The sequence below is a fragment of the Podarcis liolepis genome, assembly GCF_965112155.1.
Source record: "Podarcis liolepis genome assembly, chromosome: 8".
Lineage (NCBI taxonomy): Eukaryota > Metazoa > Chordata > Lepidosauria > Squamata > Lacertidae > Podarcis > Podarcis liolepis.
This window is the reverse complement of record NC_139560.1, coordinates 88,821,528-88,846,269: the sequence shown is the minus strand read 5'-3', so window position 1 is coordinate 88,846,269 and position 24,742 is coordinate 88,821,528. Positions and strand designations below refer to the sequence as shown.

At 45.0% G+C, this 24,742-nt stretch overlaps 1 protein-coding gene across 2 annotated transcripts in view; it reads right to left on the bottom strand.

Annotated features, from left to right (window-relative positions):
• Nucleotides 1-24,742, bottom strand: part of SEMA5A (semaphorin 5A) — a 133,968-nt gene that overhangs the window by 34,899 nt on the left and 74,327 nt on the right. For both annotated transcript variants that reach the window (XM_083519101.1, XM_083519102.1), the window contains exons 6-10: nt 24,089-24,187; nt 21,059-21,272; nt 19,725-20,010; nt 16,788-16,923; nt 13,126-13,330 (exon numbers count right to left, since the gene is read on the bottom strand). In XM_083519101.1, coding sequence (XP_083375227.1) covers nt 13,126-13,330; nt 16,788-16,923; nt 19,725-20,010; nt 21,059-21,272; nt 24,089-24,187 — 940 coding nt within the window. The remainder of the gene's footprint in view (nt 1-13,125; nt 13,331-16,787; nt 16,924-19,724; nt 20,011-21,058; nt 21,273-24,088; nt 24,188-24,742) is intronic.

Genomic DNA, 24,742 nt, shown 5'->3' with positions numbered 1-24,742 from the left:
TTGCGCGCGACGGCCCCCGCTCCCCCCACCCCCGCCGGATCCTCGCCGCCGCCGCCTCTCGCCCGCCTCCCTCCCACGGCACACCAGCCGATGTCTCACGGCACAGTAGTGTGCCGCGGAACACCGGTTGGGAAACACTGCTCTAGATCAACAGACTACAGGCAAAATCACCTCAAGGCATTGAAAGGATTCGGTGTACACTAAAGTATGCGTTAGAATGCCGCTCTCCCGCCCTTTGGACCGGCAGCACACTTGACCAAAAGGTTAATCACAACTCTTGTGTGGAGTTCCTCTGGGCAGCCAGCCACTTTCCCTTCATACAAAACAAGACCAGGAATGCAATACCATGTGCAGAGAGACCCCTGAACTGTGCAACGGACTCCTGTTTGCTCCTCCCGTGGCACAAGGGCAGCCAGCCATTCTAGGGAAGGGAGGCCTGAGAGCATCTCCTGTCCAGCGCCTCTTGTTGCCCAGTTAGGCCTGCAATTGTTGGATAAAATACCATGGGAATCATCTAGTCCAGTGAACAGGGACCTAGACATAGATGAACTCCCACTCTTCTCTTTCCCAGCGCTTCCTTTGTATTGTGTGGAGGCCTAGATACCTAAGCTTAAGTCAAGGAAACATTCTGTTTCTTCTAATATCCCATTCTGTTCATTTCTGTTTCTGTAATTATCACCATAGATCATATTCTGTCTGGGGCTTGCAGGGAAAACTGCACTTTTTATGATTTTTTGATCGCTCAGATATGCTATCCTTAGACTATTACAAAGGAAAAGTTAATTTAAAATTAAATCAAAATGTAACACTGTGAAGATTAAATCTTTGTCAAGAAAACGCAACAGGTCTGGGCTGGAAGCATAGTCATGAAGAAACACTGGAGTTCAGAGCCAGGGATTTTAGCAGCAGCCACAAAAAGGTGCAAGGTCAGCACACGATATCTAAAAATGGAAGGCAGGATGGGAGGCATTCAGACACACACCAAAGTGTCCAGAGTTAGAAAGCATCTTCTTGACTTTTCCTCTGTATTAAATGTCTGGTAAGCTTTTGTCAACAGACCAATGAAGGCAGATGCTGTGGGGGGGTTCTAGCTCTGAAAAATGTACCTTTCTTTTTCTTCTTCTTCTTCTTAATAATAATAATAATAATAATAATAATAATAATTTTTTATTTGTATCCCGCCCTCCCCTGCCGGAGCTGGGCTCAGAACGGCTAACATCATATTAATAACACAATATACATAAAAACAAGCAATCAATTGATTAAAATGCATCCCAAAATTAATTCAAATAAATTAAAATTAAAATCAAACTAAACAAATGGCAGTCCTCAGGTTAAATTGAAAGCGGTTAATTCTCACCAGGACCAACTGTTTCCACTGATATTATAAGGACCTGTGAGCAGGCTGGGAAACCTCCTTCGTGCTTGTTCTTATACAAAGAGAAAATGAGTCAGACTGAACCCTGACCATAGGCCTGGCGGGACAGCTCTGTCTTGCAGGCCCTGCGAAAAGATGTCAAATCTCGCAGGGCCCTGGTCTCTTTTGAGTGAGTGTTCCACCAGGCCAGGGCCATGACTGAAAAGGCACTGGCTCTGGTCGAGGCCAGTTTGACCTCCCTGGGGCCCGGGGTCTTCAGGGTGTTGTTATTAGCAGACCATAGGTTCCTCCCTGGGACATATTAGGAGAGGCAGTCCCGTAGGTATGAGGGTCCTAGGCCGTATAGGGCAGGCTTCCTCAACCTCGGCCCTCCAGATGTCTTGGGCCTACAACTCCCATGATCCCTAGCTAGCAGGACCAGTAGTCAGGGATGATGGGAATTGTAGTCTCAAAACATCTGAAGGGCCGAGGTTGAGGAAGCCTGGTATAGGGCTTTAAAGGTTAAAACCAGCACCTTAAACCTGACCCCATACTCCACCAGGAAACAGTGTAGCTGGTGTAGCACCGGGTGAATGTGATCCTGCGGCGAAGACCCCGTAAGGAGTCTTGCTGCGGCATTCTGCACCCGCTGGAGTTTCTGGGTCAGTCTCAAGGGCAACTCCACATAGAGTGAGTTACAATAATCCAGTCTGGAGGTGACCGTCACGTGGATCACAGTGGCTAGGTCAGGGCGGAGATGAAAAAATGCCGCCTTTGTTGTAGCTGCAACCTGTACCTCCATAGAAAGGGAGGCGTCAAAGGTTACACCAAACTCTTGACGGAAGGTGCTGGCACTAGTTGTGCCCCCAGCAAGGGATAGGAGTTGGCCCCCCAAGCCCATACCATCTCGACTGAGCCAAAGGACCTCTGTCTTCAAAGGATTTAACTTCAACCGGATCCCATGCAGCCATCCAGCCACGGCTTCCAGTCATCTGAACAGTGTCGTCTTCGTCTTCTTCTTCTTCTTCTTCTTCTTCTCCTCCTCCTCCTCCTCCTCCTCCTCCTCCTCCTCCTCCTCCTCCTAAAACAGCTCTATGTAGCCACTTAGTATGGCTTCCACTATTGCTCTCTTTCCCCACAACACATTGTATCATAAGTGTCTGGTGTTGGTAACAGGGAAGTTTATAGAGGGAGAATGCTACAAGTCTATATATAGTCTCGGAGGCTAATCAGATATAATCTTTGTCAATTTCACTCCTGCAGCAAAGGTTCTTGCCAGTTTCACTGCTGCTCTTTTCAGCCTTTGCAATGGGACTCGATAATGTGCAGCTGGCACTGAATTATCCAGGACTAGCAGCTAGGTACACAAGCCTTTGCTCGAGGCAGCTGGAAGGAGAACAGCCTTTTAAAGGCGGGAGACAGGCGTGTACATATTCTGTGGACAGAACTGAAAACAGCACCAAACTTCTGAGAAAACCAGGGGACAAAGTTCTACATATCTCTGCCTGGATCCAAAAAGTGATAAGTGGAAGGAAATAGTGCTCTTTTGCACACGTGCTAAGAGAGAGGACGCCACACTAACTACAAGGGGTAGGCTCTATAGCAATCCTCTTGTGAAAGGAGAACATGGATTTAGTTTTCCTCTTCTCATTCAGTGCTCTGAACAGCTCTTCCACACAAGGAAGAAGGGCATTTTGGGATCCATCCCTCCACTGCAGATCCCCTGCTTGTTGCAACCTTCCATGGGTCTCCACTTGCACACATTATAAGCTGGATCCTGAACACAAACTGGTTCTGACCTGATCTTCTAAAGAGAGAATTCTGAGTCTTCTGCTATGCTGCCATAGAAATTAAATCTGATGAGGACAGGAATGTTAGCATTGCAGCTGTACTGCTGCTGTAACTAGTTAATACCTAGAGTATTTCAGATGTAGTTATAGTCCCTTAGAAAGAGCTAATATGAAATATTTCAGTTAATTTCTTTCCTTATGCAACAGCATCAGGCCAGAGAAGCTGCGGTGAAGGAGGAGTAGAATTTGCAGTCTAGGAGCAGCAGTCTGGAACGGCTGTGTGCAATCCTTTGACCACCAAGCGTTTCCCCGCTGCACCTCCCCGGCTCCACTTAAGAAGCAAGCTTGCTTGTGGGTCTCCTGGCTGGAGGGGCAAAGGTGTGGGGGAGGAAAAGTGGCTGATGAGAGAAGTAGGCCGAGAAAGATTTATGCACGTGATGATCCATTAAAAATGTGCAGATAAGTGAATTCATTTGCAAACTCCTCAGATACATTAAAAGGCACCATCCAAAATGATAATTCATTTGAGTTCCTGGAGTCTGTCTTGAGGACACCATGAGACATTTTCAGAATCAAGTAAGTATTTTGACAACTGCTTGTCATGTTGTCCAAATGCTTATTCTACAGCAATAGGATAATGATGGTTATCTTTTCACATCCCTCTGAATGAGACTTCCCTCATTCAGCCTTGTCCTTTTCAGACTTGTGTTTTTAATGGCTTCATCTCTACACCCGGTGATTATTCAAAAGAAAAGGCTGTGCCTCAGTCAAAACAAAGAGTTTCGATGAAGAACAAAAGACTCAGGGAACAAAAAATTCTGTTTTCCTAACCCCTCTATCATCAGACAAACCTGTTTCTGAATGGGATGTGACTGCCCGGGTTTCCTCCCCAAAATCAGGCAATGCACATGCTCATGAAACACAACCCAGGCCAAGCACCACATCTCACATACCTAAGGACACCTCCCTCTCCTGGCGCACTATATCAGGCCTCCTGGAGAATGATCGCAACGCGCCAGGCTGCGCTATCAAACCTCTTGAATGGATGCAGTCCTATCGCTCACCTGATCGAGACCAGGATGCTGAGTCCAATCCGCTAACAGTATCCCCAGAAAATTTACCAGTCTGGCCTCCAGTAACTATAAATGAGGTCAAAAACCTCATTATGCAGCTAAAAAACAATAAAGCACCAGGCATTGATCACTTGCCTCTGGAACTCTTGAAATCCAATATTGATTGGTGGGCACCCCTGCTTGTGGTAATCTTCTCACTTATTGACTCATCTGGTCTACTCCCAGATGCCTGGGCCACAGCGGTATATTCAAAAAGGGCCTCACATCTGATCTGGCTAGCTACAGACCAAACAGTTTGTTACCTATAACTAGTAAACTATATGCAAAGCACTCCTATATATTTTTTAAATAAATATTTATTAAAGTTTTCACAGTATTACATAATGAAAAATAAAAAATAAAAAATAAAAAACAGTTAAAAATAATTCCATCTTTTCCTATAACAAACTAGCTGACTGGATAGACGATGAGGCTATTCTCACCGAAGAGCAAGCAGGATTTAGGCAAGGCAGATCCAATCTAGATCATTGCTTTGTTCTAACACATCTCATAGACAAGTAAGCTAAGAAACCACATGGTGTGCTTTATGCAGTTTTCATCAATTTGAAAGCTGCATTTGACTCAATTTCGCGAATAAGACTCTGGGATAAGCTGAACTCCTCAAGTATAGACAAAAGACTACTGTACTTGATCAAATGCTTATATGAAGATACAGTGTTGAAAGTGTGCTGCTCCACAAATGGACAACTTACAGCATCTATACAAGCCACAAAGGGAGTCAAGCAAGGGTATATCCTAGCCCCGGCACTGTTCAACTTGTATATAAATGACATTGTCCAATGTCTAACATCTCCACCCCTAAATTGGCCACAAAACCCATCTCAATACTATTATATGCAGATGATGTGGTTCTTCTATCCCAAACAAAAGTAGGCCTAAAAAGACTAATCAGAGCATTTTCAGGATATTGCCAGAGAGAACAGCTGGCCGTGAATTATTGTATTTTTCGCCCTATAAGACGCACCAGACCATAAGACGCACCTAGTTTTTGGAGGAGGACAACAAGGAAAAAAAAATATTCTGAATCCCATAAGCCAGGACAGCCAGCGGGGTCGCAGCTCAGTGATCCTGCTTGCTGTCCCGGCTTATGGGATAGCTGCGCGCAGCCTCTCCCAGGCAGCGGCATGAATTCTCCCCCTGCCCAGGAGAGGCTGCGAGCGGCTAGGGCTCCCCCAAGAGCCACGCTCCCTTTAAAGAGCGCGTGGAGCATGTGTGCGGCTCTTTAAAGGGAGCACTAAGCAGAGCCTCCCGCCTGCATTTGCTCCATAAGATGCACACACATTTCCCCTTACTTTTTAGGAGGGGAAAAGTGCGTCTTATAGAGCAAAAAATACGATACAAGAAAACAAAAGTCATGGTTTTCTGAAGAAACTATAGGGCCCATAGATGGTGCATGGACAACCAGCTAATTGAAAGTTTTCAAATATCTTGGCCTTATTTTCCAGTCTACAGGGTCATGGGGAGCACACCAGAAATGTGCAAAGGAAAAAGTGTCCCAAAGCGCCAAAATTCTGACACGCTTTTCCCCCACAAAATGTGGTAAACATATACTATCAGTCCTGGAAGTGTTCCAAGCTAAACCCCTAGCACAGTTGTTCCATGGGGCTCAGATCTGGACAGGCACTCACCTTTCATCTACGGAACCTGTCCAATCAAAGTTCTTAAGGCAAATTTTCTCTGTACCACCCTGTGTCCCAAGCACATCATTGCGCACAGAGGCTGATTTTCCCTCAGTAGAATTATGGATCTGGCCTAGGACACTTAACTCTTGGCTTCACCTAAACTCAAATTCCCCCAGTCTAATATCCCTAGTGCTGCAAGATTGTCACCTGGACTAAAATTGTCTATCAAAAACTTCACTCTTGTGGTTTATCACCACAACAGCTACTCACTTTGGGTTTTAGTAAAGCAAACAGTCTAATTTGTCAACGCCTAAATGATATCGAGCGCCAGAACAACTTGGCCACAATAAGGAAATTTTGCCCATGGTATGCCTATTTTCCACCTTCCTTCCCATTTTGACTCTCTGGCACCCTATCTGCATAACCTAGCAATTCTAAAATATAGACACGCTTTTATTCTCACAAGATTGAATGTATTGCCCTTGGCTGTACTTGAGAGACGATTCCAACAGATTCCACATGAAAAACTCTTATGTCCCTGTGGAGATAGCAGTCCCGAGTTGGTGGCGCGTGCCCTTCTGGCTTGCACTCTCAATTAAGACTTGAGGAATGAGATTATCACCCCTCTTTTATTGTCCATTCTAGGTCGCTCAAGCACTGCCACAGTGTCCTTTCTCTTGGCAGATCAAGATGAGCAGGTGACAGCAAAGGTTGCAAGGTTTTTAGCTGGGGCAATCAGAATAGGATCCACTATTTGACTATTGATTCAAACCCTAAAATGTATTTTAGATAACTGACTTTTTCTTTCTGTTCTTTGTATATTGTATTGTTGTTTTATTGCTATGGCCAATGGCTGACGCAAATAAAGATTCATTCATTCATACCCCAGAAGCTTTTGCTCCTTACAGCCTTCTAAAACAGGTTGCTAGAAGCAAGCAGCCAAGTGGGGGCCCTTTCTTGATTGATTCTGTCATTCTACAGTACCGAGGGAGAAGGCATTTTAAGACTGGTTAGGGTAAGGCAGAGGGAGCCAATGTGATACCTTCGAGACATTATTGGACTCCAGTTTCCACATCTTCCCCAGCCAGCATGGTCAATGCCCAGGGAAGACGTGAGCTATGGTCCAACAATATCTGGAGGACCCCACACTGGGGTATGGCAAGGGGATAATGACCTCTGTGACACTGAGGTATTCCTCCAAAAGAAACCTTCTCCCTGCAAATAATGGGCTTCGGCAAGGCAAGGTGCAGCCTGTTCGTCTTCTGCTGCCAATCACAGATACAGGGCCCTTTGCCCATTCCCCAAACCACATGAGAGCCACTGTCCCATGGGGCTTCCATGGGGCTGGGATAATGTTCAAGTGACCCAAACACATAGACATGGACGGACGCCATAGTGACTTTAGCTTCCTATGGAGTTTCTGAACAGTACTCACACACTGTCCAGCTATGCCATGTTTAAAACTGCTTTTAATACTTCCTTCATTTTCAAATGTGATTTGCTCAGTGGCCCAGGAGTGTCTCGGGTGAGAAACACTGGACCAGAGGTTATGAGCACATAGTGCTGTTTTGCAGCCATGCCATGTATACTGATGCAGAAAGACAGAGGGTGCAACTCCACAAAGGGCTGATGCAGGTATATATGCTGATGCTTCAAAAGTAATTACTGTGCACCTTTATGGAAAACTGGAGACTACAGGATAAATCTCTACAAGAAAATGTGATACTTAATTTTCTTATTTTAAAAAATCCTACGAGACTGTATTTGAGCACTTGGAAGGAGAGGGAGAGAGCGAGTGAGGAACAAGGCAAGACAGATAGAAATAGAGAAACCACTAGTAGTGGCTCTTTCAAGATTTTTGTCAGCTGAAAGGTTCACTTCTGGTTCCTGCCCTGAGACCACACACAGACTAGAAACATCCCTGAGCCACATATCCAGACTTGCACATGAACTTACGGTAAGTCTGCACAGTCCAAGCACAGAGAGATTTATTCTGCTGGACTGCGTGATAAATTGCTAATTGGCCAAGGCACAGATTTATATAGCATAGCAAACAAGTACAGTGGTACCTCTGGTTACGTACTTAATTTGTTCCGGAGGTCCGTTCTTAACCTGAAACTGTTCTTAACCTGAAGCACCACTTCAGCTAATGGGGCCTCCCACTGCTGGAGCTGCGTGATTTCTGTTCTCATCCTGAAGCAAAATTCTTAACCCGAGGTACTACTTCCAGGTTAGCGGAGTCTGTAACCTGAAGTGTTTGTAACCTAAAGCATCTGTAACCCGAGGTACCACTGTATATGTATTTGTGGCTGCAGAGGAGAACAATGGGAACCTGTCTCATTTTACCTACCGTATTTTTCTCCCTATAGGACGCACTTTTCCCCCTCCAAAAATGAAGGGGAAATGTGTGTGCGTCCTATGGGGCGAATGCAGGCTTTCGCTGAAGCCTGAAGAGAGAGAGGAGTCGGTGCACACCGACCCCTCTTGCTCTCCAGGCTTCAGGAGAGCCCGACCGCCAGCCCCACAAGCTCGGGGGACAGCAGGGAGGCGGAACGCCGCCATCCCGCTGTCCCCCAACTTGGTTAGAAGGCTGGCGGGGGGGAGAAGCCTGCTCCTCCCAGTCGCCAGCTTCCAAACTCGGGGGACAGCGGGAGAGGCGCAGCGCGCCATCCCGCTGTCTCCCGACCTGGTTTGGGGGCTGGCGGAGGGCTTCCCCCTCCCCCAGCCCCGCAAGCTCCCAGAGCAATGCCAAAGCTGCACACAGCTTCAGCATGGCTCTGGGTCCCGTTCTGGGGGGTGGGGGAGGGGGAAGCTCGGGCTTGCGGAGAGCTTCCTGTTCTGGGGGCTGGGGTCGGGGGAAGCTCGGGCTTCCCCCGCCCCAGGCTCGCACCTGGGGGAAAAAAATAACCACCCCCCCCAATCTAGGTGCGTCCTATAGGGCGAAAAATACGGTAAGTCTGGCACTAACACCTTCCAAGCTTACCTCTTCAGGGTTAATTTCTCTTTTTTTGCTGCAACTCCCAGCCCCCCCCCCCCCCGACCATTAGCCATGCTGGCTGGGGCTGATAATGGGAGCCACAGTCCAACAACAACTGGAGGGTAAGGTGTCGGCTACAGAGGCAGTTTTAGCTCAACAACTTTGGGTCTTCCTCCCCCCCAGAAAAAGCTCAACAACTTTGGCCAATCCTATGGGTAGACCACTGATCACAGTCTCTTGGGAGCTGGACATCCCTGTTGTAAAGAATTATTGCTATCCAGAGTGTAAATGACACACCACTGTGTCTCCAGTTACTATGAGCAAGGACACTGTGGTTCTCCTAAACAAAAAACATACCCGTATACGAGGGTCAGGGAACATTCCTATATGATATAATGGATGAACATTCTTGAGCTCTGTCTGCAATTAACAGCAGCCAAGTTGAAAGAAATCCACATAATTACAACATTGCTTCTGAAAAGACTTCTGCTACAGACACACTTTCCCAACTAAACACTTGTTGTGCAGCTCACTGTTGGTTATAAATAAAAATGAATGGAGGGAGAATTTTTGTACACTACAGTGGTAACTCAGGTTACATATGTTTCAGGTTACAGACTCCGCTAACCCAGAAATAGTACCTCGGGTTAAGAACTTTGCTTCAGGGTGAGAACAGAAATCGTGCTCCGGTGGCACGGTAGCAGCAGGAGGCCCCATTAGCTAAAGTGGTGCTTCAGGTTAAGAACGGACCTCTGGAACAAATCAAGTACGTAACCAGAGGTACCACTGTATTAGTGTTTTTAAAATCTTCAGAACTCAAAAGACATACAAAAGATCATCAGTTGCATCTGAGTAATTTCTGTCTCTTAGCTTTTTCCTGGTTCATACTGCATCCCTTGGCCCTGTTTCACTTGCTTCCTTTGCTTCCCATACTATTTAATGTTTCGAGGAAAACATGCTGTCAGGAAACTGACATCAGAGCAACAGGAGAAGGAGAGGCTCTCCGATTCTGCAGGGGAAGGTACCAGCACTAGGGGGAGACGCAGCTTGATAGAGGGGGAAGGAAATCAGCGTAACACCAAGGATCCAGGAGAGCAAATGGGGGAAGAGGGGGAAGGGCTCCGGGATTCTTCCTTGGAAGTCAGTGAGGAGAGCACTGGTCCTCCACTACCTACGTCCTCCCTGCGCAGAAGACTCCCGCGCAATGAGAGGCGGAGACGACTGGGAGTCAAACAACTCTTATGCTGGCAACGGTTTAAGAAACACCCACAGACAGACTCTGCTAGCGACTGAGGCAGCCACACTGAGATGGGCTGTGCAGTCAAGACGGTTTAACCCAGGCAGTTAAGCTCCCAAACGGAGGCAGTTTACGCACGAGTAACTCCAAACCTCTACAGCAATCTGTCTGTCACCGAAAGTTGCTCGTGCACAACAAGCAGGCGGCATCATGAGTAAGACAGGAGAAGTCAGAGCCACGGAAGGGGCTGCTGGAGGACAATCGCTGGCGGAGAGAAACCGCGACTTGGAACAGCATATAGCCCTCTTGACAGCGAGGCTGGACGAACGACGGTCTCAAGATGCCCAGGGCAAGCCCACCCCCATAGCAAGGAAGGTACCAGGACTGGTGCATAAGTTTGGGGGGAGGCCTCAAGATTACGGAGCGTTTAGAACAGAAATAGAATACGCCTTGAAACTGCAGCATAACGATTTTGCAGATGATGAGGCGCGAGTGGCTAATATCGTGGGTCACCTGGAGGATGGGGCTAGGGAATGGATCAGGCCCCTGATGGCGACGCAGAATGCAGCCATGCAGGACGTACGGAAATTCTATCAGGCGATGGACGCGATGTTTTCCAGCGATGTAGAGCAAAGTGTGACAAAACGGGAACTGATGAACTGTAAACAGGGAGACCAGTCAGTTAGAGACTACTGGTCACGTTTTGCAATGATAGTCCACCGTCTCGGGTGGCAGCTGGACTCTGAGCCCATACAAATGTTGTTTGAGGAGGGGTTGTCACCAACGGTCAAGGATGAGCTTTCGCGCGCACCCCGCCCACAGTCCATGGACCAGCTGACCAAAGCTGCACTTGCGATTGGCGTGAGGCAGGAAGCGCGGGCTCAGGAGAGGCGGGAAGGGAGAGAGCAGCGTTGCCATGACTACCGCATTCCTAAGATACCAAGGCAGCTTTCCCCGCCGGAGGAGCCAATGGAAATAGATGGTGTGCGCACCCGGGAGGTTTCAAGCTCCAACGAAAGTCGCAAGAGAGAGGGAAGGGACGGAAAAACGACCAAGAAATGTTTCCTCTGCCAGCGGCCCGGGCATTTTGCCAGAGTCTGCCCGCAAAGAAAGGCCTGGCAAGGAATGGTGGGAGCCGTGGGGGGTGAGGAGGAGGTGCAACAGACACAGGAGCAGGGAAACGGGAACGCTTGGCTGCCACTCAGCGGGCACAGCAGCCAGGCCAGCAACCAGTAAAAGTGCCCAAACCAGATTCCCCAACGGCAGCGATAGCCATTGAGGTGGTGATAGAACTCCCAAATGGGCACCCAGTCAAGGTTCAGGGGATGCTGGACTCGGGGAGCTCATGCAATTTCTTCAGCAAGGACTTTGCATTAGAGCACCAGCTTCACTTGCTACCTTTGGATTTCCCCTTGCAAGTAACCACCATTGATGGGAGGGAGCTGATTGGAGGGGAAGTGACACACCAGACCCCACCAATGAGAATGAGGGTGGCTAGGCACTCAGAGACGATCGCCTTTCACGTTGCCTCACTAGCGGGGCCCCCAATAATATTAGGGATGAGCTGGCTAGCACAACATGATCCCGTGGTGGCGTGGCATCAGAGGACAGTCAGCTTTGGGTCAGCCTACTGCCTGGAGCACTGCCTAGGAGGGGAAACGCCAAGGATGAGTGTCGCCCGAGTGGCAGGAATGGCAGTGGAACGGAAAGGGGAGGTGCCGCCACAATATGCTGATCTGAGGGAGGTCTTCAGTGAGAAGGAGGCAGATAGGCTACCACCCCACAGGCCCTTTGACTGCCAAATCAACTTGTTAAGCTCCCAAACGGAGGCAGTTTACGCACGAGTAACTCCAAACCACTACACATGCAATATGCAGATTCAAGGCTCTCCACTATAAGTCCTGACTCCATTAGTGCTGCCAGGTAGGAGGGTAAATATCTGCAACATTACACTGTCTGAAAGTGAAGAACTCTGCAGGGTAAAATCTGGTTTAAAACTACTAAGCTGTAAATTATATATGACATTGTATTTTTTAAAGCCCTGTTTTATGTATGCACACAAAGTGTGGTGCATCTACAGTTATGGACTCATCATCTTTATGAATGTTATTTTATGAGTCATTTAGTGTGCATTTTGAACAGCTGGTTTTAAATTGTTGTGTTTTTATCATTTCATAAGCTATGTTGAAGGAGGGAGGTTGTATATCCTATGAAGAAGAATTTAAATGGGAAATAAATAAGTAAGATAAGATAAGGTACCACGTGGTTGCTTTGAATGAAGCACTTCAAAATTGTAAAAATATAAAAGCTGCAGCACACAGATAAACATGTAAAATTTGAAATAGTATGTGATCCACATTTACCTGTCACAAGCAATGCCATGAAATTCCTATGGGGATTTTGAAATGGATAATGAAATCAAGGAGACTGCAGTAATGGAAGACGTCAATTACTCCAATATAGGCTGGGTACATATGTGTTCTAGTCACAACACAGAGATTTTTTTATTTGTAAGATACCCTAAATGATTGTACCCAGAACTTTTGGTGAAGGTGGGTGCACGTGTGTCAGGGTGGAGCACACAATCCTGGACTTAAGTGGTGTCCGGAACCTGGTGTGAGATTTAAGTGTTGTTGTACCAACAGGGAACAGTGACTATGCGCTATCAAATGCAACATGTATGAAAGTGGGTATTTGCTGGGAAGGTCAAACATGGTCACAAGTGATTTGAAAAGAGGAACTTGGTAAAAAGGACATTGAAAGGCAAAAACAAGGGAGTGAAGTTTCTCCAAAAAGCTTGGGGTTATTTAAAACCATGGTAATAGAAGCTCCATTAACATGTATTCCACAACAGATCAGAAAAGGTACACTGGGGCCAAGAAGATTAACAAGCAGAGTCAGACTGGTTAATGAGCAGTCCCTCCCATCAAACACCTCCACCACCTCCCCCCCCCCAAAAAAAAATATCTGAAGCAGGGGATTTCCCAGTGCTGTTAACAAAGCATTTACCTGTGGCCAAATAGATGATGTGAAAAAGCATGTCCTTGCCTTGGACCACATCCACCACCACGTGGGAAAAACGGCTGTTGTCTTCCATGAAGTAAGGAAAGGGTGAGATGGGCTGGATCACTTCGTGCATCAAAATAAATTTCTGGGCATCTTGGAGATTCCTCTCTGTCAGATTCAGATATGCGCCCTGGTCCATGGTGCCACACTGAAAAGGCATAGGTTTTCTACTATTGTCATAATAAAAGATTTAGCGAATCTTTTATTCGCTAAAGACAAACCCTTCATATCCCTAGATAAGAGAATCCCCAAGCTAGTTCTTACATAAATTTGTGCAGTAATGATTGGTCATTGAGCTACACAATGTACTTCAAAGAAAAATGTTTTTCCACATTGGCAAGTCATTCATACTTCCTCTGCAAATATATGACAAAATAAATATAGCAAATAATACAATTAAGGGCAATGAAAGAAAAAAGGCAGGAGGTGGGGTTTTTTGTGGCCATATACACGTATCCCAAATATATGGGAAGAGAATGCAGGGTTTTGACAGATGCCGCCTCCTCCTGCAGCTGCAGCAGCAGCAACTCTTCAAGGGCCTCTTCTCTGCCATGGGGCCTCGCCTGAGACAAAGGCCAGGGTGGAACAGGAAATTCCTTGCCAAGCTCCATCTTGCCAGACCAAAGAGCGCTGGCCGGAGGCAGACCGTCTTGCTGTGTTCTCTCAGGCTGATTAGGAAGAGGATGACCCACATATCCTCAAATTCCAAAGGGTCTAAAATCATGCTCAGGTTGAGGGTAGATTTGTCTACATGTTTCCACACCACCTTTCTCCTGCCTGTACAAAGTTGCCTCCTTCCTTTCCACACAAGAGGCATGCAGAGGAGGATAACAAGAAGAAATAATTGTTTCCCCCCCCCCTCCTGTTGAGCAACCTCAAGGTTTCCCTGCCTTCATGTTGCCTCTGGCACTTGTACTTAACAGCCAATTAGTCACTGATGACTCTGATGGCTCAGATAGGCCATCTTCCTTTTTTATTTTTCAAAACTGTTACTGGTGAGTTAGTTTCAAGTTATTTTTTAAGAATAAAATGCTGCATGTGGTTACATTTAAGCAATCTTTTCTTTTTTAAAAAACAACCAACAACCTACTTTAAAGAACAAAATCAAGTTGCGTTGGTCTGAGGAGGGGAGGGGTTCATGATGTCATAAGGCAGCAGCCAACCCACAGTTTGAAACAAGACAACTGTTTCATAAAATAAAGTCTTTAAGCTCTCTTTGGCTTTTAATGCTCAATCATTTTGTTCTTTAAATGAGGACTGGGTGTCTTGTTAGACATCTGAAGGGGAGAAATTATCCAGTTCTGTATCCACTTGTGACTTCACTTGTGTTTGGACAGAATAATTTTGTCTCCACAGAGATGAAGTTGGGGAGAACTTGCTAAAGCCTCCATAATAAAAATGGGCATTCTGCGTTTGCACACTGCCTACTCAGATTCAATGGCATTTTTCTAAGGACCTTCAAAGAGTACCATGTCCTTTCAAAGTTTTTCTTGCATTCCTGAGTGGGGGCTGGGAGACACTTGCAGAGAAAGAGTTGGACTACTGGTCTCATCAAGCCTCATTCTGTTGCTCTTAACCTTCCTTAGAGGCTTCTCCAAAACAGGAATTTCCAAGATTACCTCAAGACTTTTGATGGCAATTCTAACCCCAGGTCTTACCAACGTTGGCCACCGTTTTACCAATCCAAGACTTCCCAACCAGACGCCCAGTGTATATAAGAAGCAGATCCTGAAAGGGTGACCGGTAGGCAACCTAAGGCCCGTGGGCCAGATCCGGCCCAATTGCCTTCTCAATCTGGCCCACAGACGGTCCAGGAATCAGCGTGTTTTTACATGAGTACAATGTGTACTTTTATTTAAAATGCATCTCTGGGTTATTTGAGAGGCATTGGAATTCGTTCATATTTTTTTCCACAATATAGTACAACCCCCCACAAGGTCTGAGGGACAGTGGACCGGCCCCCTGCTGAAAAAGTCTGCTGACCCTGTGCGAGGCAGTGCTTTTTTCAGGAGGTACTCAAGTGTACACAGTCCTGGCACCTCTTTTTAGTTGTTAAAAAGTGTGGCACTTCGTGTAGCAACTTCATGGTGAGTGAAGTTTTTCTAGAAAAAAGCACTGCTGATAGAGCTATGCCACAACTTGACCCATTTAAACCTTTGGGGTCAAAAATAGTGCTTTTGGTGAGACAGAGCTTTTTTCTTCAGTTGTGAGCATGTTCAACCCTTCCCAACCCATTAACTATAATTGTTTCTCTGATTTTCTGTTACTTTGGATTGATTTTTTTATTTAAACATGTTTTCTTCCTGAGGACTGTTTTGAGGCTCTTAAATATACATATATTGTTTCATTGGCTTCAAAGCTTAGCTCTAAAGAGAACTACACAACACTGCAACTTTTCAAACAGATTCTATTGAAAATTAATGGATTTGGTTCCTGACCTCAACTCAGGATAGATATGAGAAACAAGAATATGGCAAGTACACTGATGGAGAACAGTGGCTCCTCTTTTTAGGGCCATTTGTATGCACCCACACAGATGTCAATGTGTGACACATGTCACTCAAAATACCCAAATGAAGCTGTTTTTTAGCAGCATGTTATCATTAGAGGTGTACATCAATGCATGGTAAGGCCAGAGATCACAATTGCAGTTGGACAGAAATATTTCCCTGTAGTCATAATGAGTATAGGGCTATCTCCACTCTTGCAAAACAACTAATCCCATTTTAAATATCTTTTTTATTAATTTATTCCCCCTTATTTTTTATCTCTGGAGTACACTATAGTTCAGAGTTAAAACAGGATGCACATTTCCAATTTAATGAAAAGATGTACTTGCAGGGTATTAATGGCAATTAATATAACTAATGAATAAACTGAAGTGATGCAAACCAGTAGTTTTTGCTGCTCTAATCGTGCTCCCCTGATCACATGCTCCATAATGCCCAAGTTGAAACATGGCAAAATCACCAACCCTCGGGGTGGTCACCTGCCATGTGCGATGCGCTGCTTTGGGCGTGCTTCCTTCTTAGTGCAGAATTCCCTCAGTGATCTCTGAGGATGGGACATTCTGGAGCTTGTTTGTATCAGGTGATAACATATCATTCATTCAACCCCTACCAATGTAGAGGCATGGAAGGTAATTACAAGACCTCAGAGGATGCTGCTTGGAAGGCCATTTGCTTAGAGCCTCGCAGAATATTCATCCATTTATCACACACTCTCAAGTCACATTAGTGGGAATGATGGCTCGATCTGCTCATGTTTTATTCAGTCCACAGCCACATTGCCCATGAGGGTCTGCTTTATCCCCTGGTCTAGATTAATGTCACCCATTACCAAGTGGCTGCTTAGGAAGATTTCTGCCCATTGGCTCAAAGTGAAGTTGGGCACACTTTGAAGCCTCACAGGGGCATTCCTATAGCACTTTAGATAGAGCTTGTTCCTAATCATCCCATCATGACAAGGAAACTGGAAGTATGCTGGGCTGAGACACAACAATCCGCCCATCATCTCAGCTACTTTTTAAAATGCAACAGCAGTTTAAAGACAATTGATATGATTCAGTACCTCCCCCCTGCCCCCACCCATTTCCCTCCAAGTACCTGAAAGTTGGGGTTAGGGTTGGGGTAAGGCAGCCAAGCAGAGCGGGAGTTCTCTTGGAACTTAAAGGGCCCACTGAAGACCTGAGTTATTGCAGTCATGTTGAATACACAAACGGCCGAAACTGCTATGCTGTTCCTTAAAAAAGAAGAAGACACACACACAAGCAACACCACACACAAACAAAAGATGAAGTACTTCAAGCAGACTGAAATGCAACTCTTTCCCTTCATAGCCATAAAAGGGCACTGCTAGCATGTTAACAAAGAGGTGGGAAACCCACGTCCTCCTTGTGCTGCTGGACTACAGCTCCTGATGAACAGCTGGTTGGCAGGTGCTGATGTGAGTTGGAGTCCAACAATATCTGAAGGGCCACAGGCCACCCCTGTGCTAATAGCCACATGTAATTCATCTGTGAAAGAAAGAGGCAAGAATGATGTGGCTTGCTCATTGTCAATTTAGGGGTTGGCAGGGGGAAAAGGCATGCTTGCAGGTGCAACATCTTACTTCATTTGTTTGTCCAAACACGTCAAAATTCTGGATCTAAGGAGGGCTGAAAGCTCTCTCTACTTATCCAGGATTTTTTTTAAACAACTATCACCCACTAACATAAATTGAAATAATGAAATCTGCCACTCTGAAGCTAATAAAAAACTGTCTAGGTGGTGTGTTGTTCAATAAGAGATTGAGTGGTTTTTTTGGGGGGAGGCTTGTTTAATTTCATTTTACACAGGTTGTACAATGACAATAAAGGTGGTATTATTATTATTATTATTACTATTATTATTATTATTATCTTCCATTTAGTTCCAGCGTCACTGCAGAGCAGCATCTCTATGCTTCTTGACTGACTAGCCTGTGTGTATCTTAAAACACATTAAGCATTTGTTTAAGATCATCATTGCCCTGGGTCGGCTAATTACCCAAAGGTTCTACCCTCCAGGGAAAGAAATGGCACAATGCAGAGCTCCTAAGCAGGAGCACTTTCAGTTGAGTGGCTCAGATACAGGAGAAAATTACAAGCTGGTGCTGTCAGAAAAGCACAAGGAAAACTAGCTCAGCAGAACAGCAGATTGAATTGGAAGTTTTAAGAATATTGATAAAAAGTTTAGCTGAAGCAAGATAAAAGATCTTCAGTGCTGAGTGGAAGCAGATACGGAAGTACTTCAACTAAATAATTCATGGGGTAAAACACCAGCATTATATTTCTTTCTAAGAAAAGATGTAGACAGGAGTTGGTAGACTTTTACACAAAACTTTCTGTTTAAGTGAAACTGTTAGAGCAATCCTACTCCCTAAAAAAAGTATTCCACTACCAACACTGGGGCTACCACAACTACAAGAAAGAAGGTGATTTATATAAATTGCATTGGCTTCCAATTCAATTCAACATGTTGTTCATTGCCTTTAAAGCCCCTCCCCCCAACCCCCAACTTAGGACCAAACTTATTTAAAGGACTGCCGCAGCCAGATCGCCCTCACATCCACGAACGTGTTTGCATTAGGGGATGTTCTGAAGTAGAGGACCTTATGCATTATATCTTGCACTATCCGTTATATAATGATGCAAGGAAAAGATTTTTGGTACCTATAATGACAGGGTCCCCTGACCAGAACCCCCTTGATATGATGTTATATCTCCTTGCAGGCACAGATAAGTATGTGACCTGGCGGGTAGCACTCTTTGCAACTGCTGCTAGGAAAATTAGAGCAAATTATATAGCCAAGGTAGCCATTAATTGCAAAGGAGATGAATTTATTTGATCCCATCTATCTACCTCAGGCTATGCTCTATCTTTGTCACCAAACTCTGAGTATAAATTGCACACTGTATTAATTGATATTATTTTTAACATTAGTGACCATGTGATGATTTTAGCTTATGAATTTTATTGTTTAATGTTTTTATTTGTACATTGGGGTACTTTTATAGCTTTGTTTAGAGTATGTAATGTTTTAATAATATAAATGTTTTAAGTCTTTTTTTTACCAATTCAGTATATTTTCTTTTAATTGTCAAATAATTCTGTGTACATTGCGGCAGCCTTTGGCTATGTGCAATAAAACTGACTGACTGACTAAAGGACTGCCTTCTCCTGCATGACCTTGCCTGGACACTCAGATCTTGGAGGACGGTCCTGTTATGACAGAAAAGGTCCTGTGCTGCATTCTCAGCAGGTGAAGCTCAGCTGGTGGGAACAGAGGACGAGGTCTTCTCCTTTGCAGGCTCTGGAACTTTGCACCCTGCCTTGAGAGGCCCTCATGGGTCCTCCTTGATGACATCTGAACAGTATTGCTCTTTAGGGCCTTTGGCCTATTATCAACTGCTCTCGCACACTACATGATATTGATGCTGCGCTGTGGTGACTATAGGTGTTTCCTTGCCTGCTTGTTTTTATGCTTCTTTTGTTTTTTAAAAAGGATCTCATGATTGTTTTTAATGGACTTGTTAGTAGCACTGAAGATTCTTGATGAAGCAGAAAGCACAGGAGACAAATACTTCAATTAATAAATAACTGCTCCCTTAGACATATAATCACTGACTCATAGAATTGCAGAGTTGGAAGGGACCCCTGCGGTCATCTAGTCCAACCCTGCAATGAGGGAATCTCAACTAGATCATACATGACAGGTGGCCATCCAATCTCTGCTTAAAACTCCTTTCAAGGAAGGAAGTTTCCATTTAGTTGTTAAACTAAAAACTCCATCAACAAAAGTTTTCTGGTTTGAGCGGTTTGCCTGCCTTCAGGTATCTGCACTTCTATAAGCAATGGACGGATGTATTTCCGTCAACACTTCCTATTCCGTTCCTCCAAGAGCCCTTGTCTCAGTTTTCCCCCAGTATCAATTCTATTTCCCAGGAAGAGCAGGCAGCACAACTCTTTTCTCTAATTCATTCTGAATGTTCTAGAAATAAAAATATTTCATAAACTACATACATATTAGTGGTAAAGATCCCGTAGATTAAGTCCAGTTCTGGCAGGAAGAACGTACTCTGTAATTCATTGTAGTAAAATGGGATTTCTCCAGGGCGGGAGCAGTTCAGGCGAGCTTTCATGAAGGTGGTCCAGGTGTCCTCCAGCAGGAACCTGCCTCCAATGTCATTCTTGCAAACTCGAGCAGCTCGGGAAAAGACTATTTTGCCACAGTCATACTCCACCGCGTTCTCTCGGAAGAAGAAATAGACGAAGTTCCCAATGTCATAAGAAGACACAAAATTTGGTTCTGAAATGCATCGATAGACAAAACATCAGAAAACAACTATTTTCAAAAGGAGAAACAAATGTTACACTGGACTGCTGTTGGTGTTTAAAAGCCACATCTACTTGTGATTGTGACAGTACCTATCTGTACATTTAAATTGTTGATGCTTTATTTATTATTTTATCCCTGTTTAGGGAAGCTTTTAATGTTCAATGCATTATTGTATTTTACTATTTTGTTGGAAGCCGCCCAGAGTGGTTGGGGAAGCCCAGCCAGATGGGCGGGGTATAAATAAATTATTGTTATTGCTATTGTTGTTGTTGTTTTGTTGTTGTTGTTGTTATATCGTGCGCTTCCTCCTAAAGAAGCCTAGGGCATGACTTGAGAATATTCCAGCAGGGTGGTGCTTACTCCTCCACGCTCAGCTGCCTTACAGACACCTGCTCTTTTAACTGGTTCCATCCATTCACTCTTCAGCTCCTTCCTTTGGAAAGGTCTTCCGCTGAACCTCTTAGTCCTCATCCCCAATCGTAATCAAGCTGAAGCACAGCTGACACACTTGTACACGTTCGTCCCTTGCCATCTTTGTCTCTCTCACCATGTTGTATTCCTCCATTTCCAGTTCCTTGGGGATCAAAGCCTGTCTTTTTTGCTTTTGCTCACTCAGCTCTGTAAATTGCCATGTGCATTAAAATAATAGTAATGAATTTAATGATGCAGTCCAAAGACTGAGAAGGAGTCCATGTGCCAAGGATCTTTATAGCTGATGGTGCAGGAGACTGAACCCATGACCTTCTGCTCACAAAACAAGCCCTCTGCGACTGAGCTGTGGACGTGTCCCTGCCTCTTCTTACACTCTCTCACCTCCTCTCTATGTTTTCCTCTCCTTTTCCTCCCCACTCACCCTCTCCTTCCATGCTGAACTGCCAACTTTAAACCATCAGTGGTTGAAGACTTTCCCAGAGTCCGGAGAAACGGGCAACAACCTTTTCAAAAGCACCAAGAAAGGACTTGTGCTCCTTCAGAACAACATTTACTCACGTAAACAACCAGTTGTCTCTGCACTCACCATTAAGCCACTTAGAGTTGTACTGTGCAGTCCGGAGAGGAGGAAACACCCCCAAGCTGCGATAAATTGCAGGATCCCTTCCTGGGAAGTCCATGACTGTTGCTGCATATAGCTCACCAGTGCTTGCAAGCAGAGCGGTGGAGTTGTGCTGGGGGCTGTATGGACAGCGAGCCATGCCGCTGATCTGATCCTGCGTCTCTTCCAGGTTATTTAGCTGCAGCAGAGGGAATTAAAACCATATTACTGAGCAGGAAACCATAAATCAATCTACAACATTACGTGCCACAACAGAGCGTGCATCTCTCAGTCCTCTCACACAGAGCAACAACCACTTTCTAGCTCTGTGGTGAGTATCTGAAAACAGAAGGCGGCACTCCCACTTGCACACTTTGCAATCGAAAGAAATCTAATAGAAAATCACTAGCATTAACTCTAATTGCATTGCATGGTCTCCCTGTTAATGATACCATCTGTGCATCAAATTCAAACAGTAAGAATGCAAAGAAAGGTGTTCTAAAAGGAACCTGCCCCATTAACTGGAGTACACTAATCTCAGCAGCATTGTGGGACTAGCCTGTTTCCAGAGTTAACCCAGCAGAGATATGATGGGATATGGTTCTCTTTTGCTAGAATTCTTTTGCCAGTCTTTTACCAGTCTCAAGCCTTCAGGATACAAGCAGCTTATAAATGAATACATAAATGAGCACAAAAATAAATAATTTCTAGCAGAAAATAAAACCAGGGGCAGAGTGATAAATCTCTTGGTGTAGGAGGGCTCTGCCATCAAACATGCATTCAGAATCTATGTTCTGCTATGCTATTTTTCTTCCCAAGTTCTAGACATTGCTCAAAGCGAGAGGCACAGTAGTGTAGGAAGCCCCCAAAGGACTTTTTTTAAAGCTCCAAAAAAGTTACATGTTGCATTTAATATGGGATTTCTAGTGGATCCAGGGACTAGCAAATCATCACAGGTACTGAAGGTATGAGAGGAGATGCTATACTGGGCCATCCTTAGAGTACTTATTTTTCCACTCTTGCTTCATGCCTGTCAATTTTCTGACTTCTGCAACATATTCAGACAAAATATGACTATTTATGCACTTTTCAACCTGATACCTAAAAACATTTGCCTTGTTAACTGCCAGTCCTGTACAGACATTCTGGATACTTACAACATGGTTGTTGGATCAACTAACTGCTCTTACTTAATATCCTCACAGGTATATAGAAAGAACCACACACAATTCTGCTCCTTGTCTCTGAGCAGGTATAATTCTGCAAGGCATACGCACATCATGACCAAAAGGTTTATATTGTGCTTCTAGATAGCATAAAGACTCCATTTGGTTGCAAGCCAAAATGACTTAATTGTGATAGAAAGCAACTATAAATACAGGAACTTCAAAAAGGGGAAATCTTAATTTAAATTGGCCTTATTTCTCGATTATTATTTTAAAATAATCTAAATTTGCTTAATTTAAATTAACTAATTCTGACAGCAGTCAAACTCAGGGTCCTTCTCACCATCCCAACAGAACAAAATTTCAGTCCCTTTCCCTTTACATAACTTACATAAAGACTCCTCCCCACGACTCATGAAACTCAGTGCTGGCTTGCAGGCCGAGGCTCAAGTGGGGCTGTAACCAACTGCACAGCCAGGGAAGGGGTTGATAGTAATAAAAATGAAATTGCATGCATAGTATTGAGGTTAGCCCCAATATTAAAGCAAGCTCTCCCACAGATTTCATCTAATTTCAACCTATGAATTGCCATGAACAGCATCAGCTAAGCAACCTCCAGATATTTCCAGTTACCTCTGCATCTTTCCTCCAGCTGGCAGCAATAATCATGACTGCTTACCTACTTTATTTGTCTCTATTTATTATATTTTATTCTATTTCTATAGAAGCAACGCCTCCCTTTTTATGGATGCACAGGTTGCAGCTACAGCAAAGCGGCATTTTTCCACCTCCGGCGTGCTAAGCAGCTGGTCCCTTACCTTTCCCACCCCGACCTGGCCACAGGGATCCATGTGACGGTCACCTCCAGGCTTGATTATTGTAACTCACTCTACGTGGGGCTGCCCTTGAAGCTGACCCAGAAACTCCAGCGGGTGCAGAACGCTGCAGCGAGGCTCCTTATGGGGCTCTCGCCGCGGGATCACATTCATTCAGTGTTTTACCAGCTGCACTGGCTCCTGGTAGAGTACGGGGTCGGGTTTAAAGTGCTGGTTTTAACCTTTAAAGCCCTATGCGGCCTAGGACCCTCATACTTACAGGACCGCCTCTCCTGGTATGTCCCACAGAGGACCCTATACGGTCCACAAAGAATAACATCTTGGAGGTCCCGGGTCTCAAGGAGGTTAGACCAGGGCCAGAGCCTTTTCAGCTGTGGCCCCAGACTGGTGGAATGCTCTGTCACAAGCGACATCTTTCCGCAGGGCCTGCAAGACGGAGCTGTTCCGCCGAGCCTTTGTTCTGGGCCCAGTCTGACCCCCTTCTTTCTATGGGACCCTGTATGTAAGTGGCCTCCTTGGCTCTTTCTATCGGCCATATGGGACCAGCACAGGTGGCCGGGCCTGGTGAACTTTTAATTTTATTTTGATTTTAAATGTGATTTCGAATTGTATTTTAACTAATCATTTGATTTTGTGTTTTTAATGTATTAATATATTTGGTGTTAGTCACCATGAGCCCGGTCTTGGCCGGGGAGGGCGGGGTATTATTATTTTTAATAATAATAATATTTCAAATTAACTTTTATATTGCCACCATGCACTCCTCCTATCTTGGAAACTGTAGTTTGGTACACACGCTGAAAATCTTCTCTTATCTTGCCAACAGGACCAGAGCCGAGCATGTAAAGAACTGCAAAAAGGGCCTCAGGTGGATCTCCCCAGAAAGGGCGTTCTCCCAGGCAGCCCTAGCCCCCTTCCGCCCCACACAATCCCAGTATCCAGGGCTCCCTGAGAAGAAGGAATGAGTTCTGATCCAGTTTAATTCTGTACTGTGGATTTGTCCATATTCTTACCGTCCGATTCGTGCAAATGGGCGTAAACGCATTAGTTCCACATGCAAAGAGTCTGTCCCCACCAATGAGAAGGACACGGATATAATTCTGGCACTCTTCCTAACATCAAAAAAGAAAGAGAAAACAGGATCATCAATGTCCCATAAGCACCGTATGCTAAGCAAAACCTGACCTGCTCTTCAGTATCCTGTGGTATGAAACTATGTATGAAAAAAACAGATAAACTGTACCTGAAGGTGTGTGCAGATTATATTTACAATCAGTTCCTAATTACAAGAAACCCGTTGATCCTTTTGAGAAGCTCTGCTGCATCACCTTCTCTATGCTTTGTTGTAGCAGTTGACTCAACTGTGGCAAGGGCCACTAAAAAAATTAATGCAAGTAATTCAGGCTCTTTTTTCCTCCAACCTCCAACAAACAATGCAGTACCCCATTCTTTGCTGTATTGCACACTGAATTTTCTAAATACTAAAATGTCACAATGGTCTTCTCTAATTCTACGATTCCTTTCTTTACATGCGCTCACATTTTGCACCCTGTAACTCTTCCGGGCATTTTGGATTTGGTATAACTCTTTGGGGCCATACTATCTCAGGTTCATAAAGGACGCTGTATGAAGCCCACCCTTCCCCATGAAAGAGGGAGGGAGAAAGG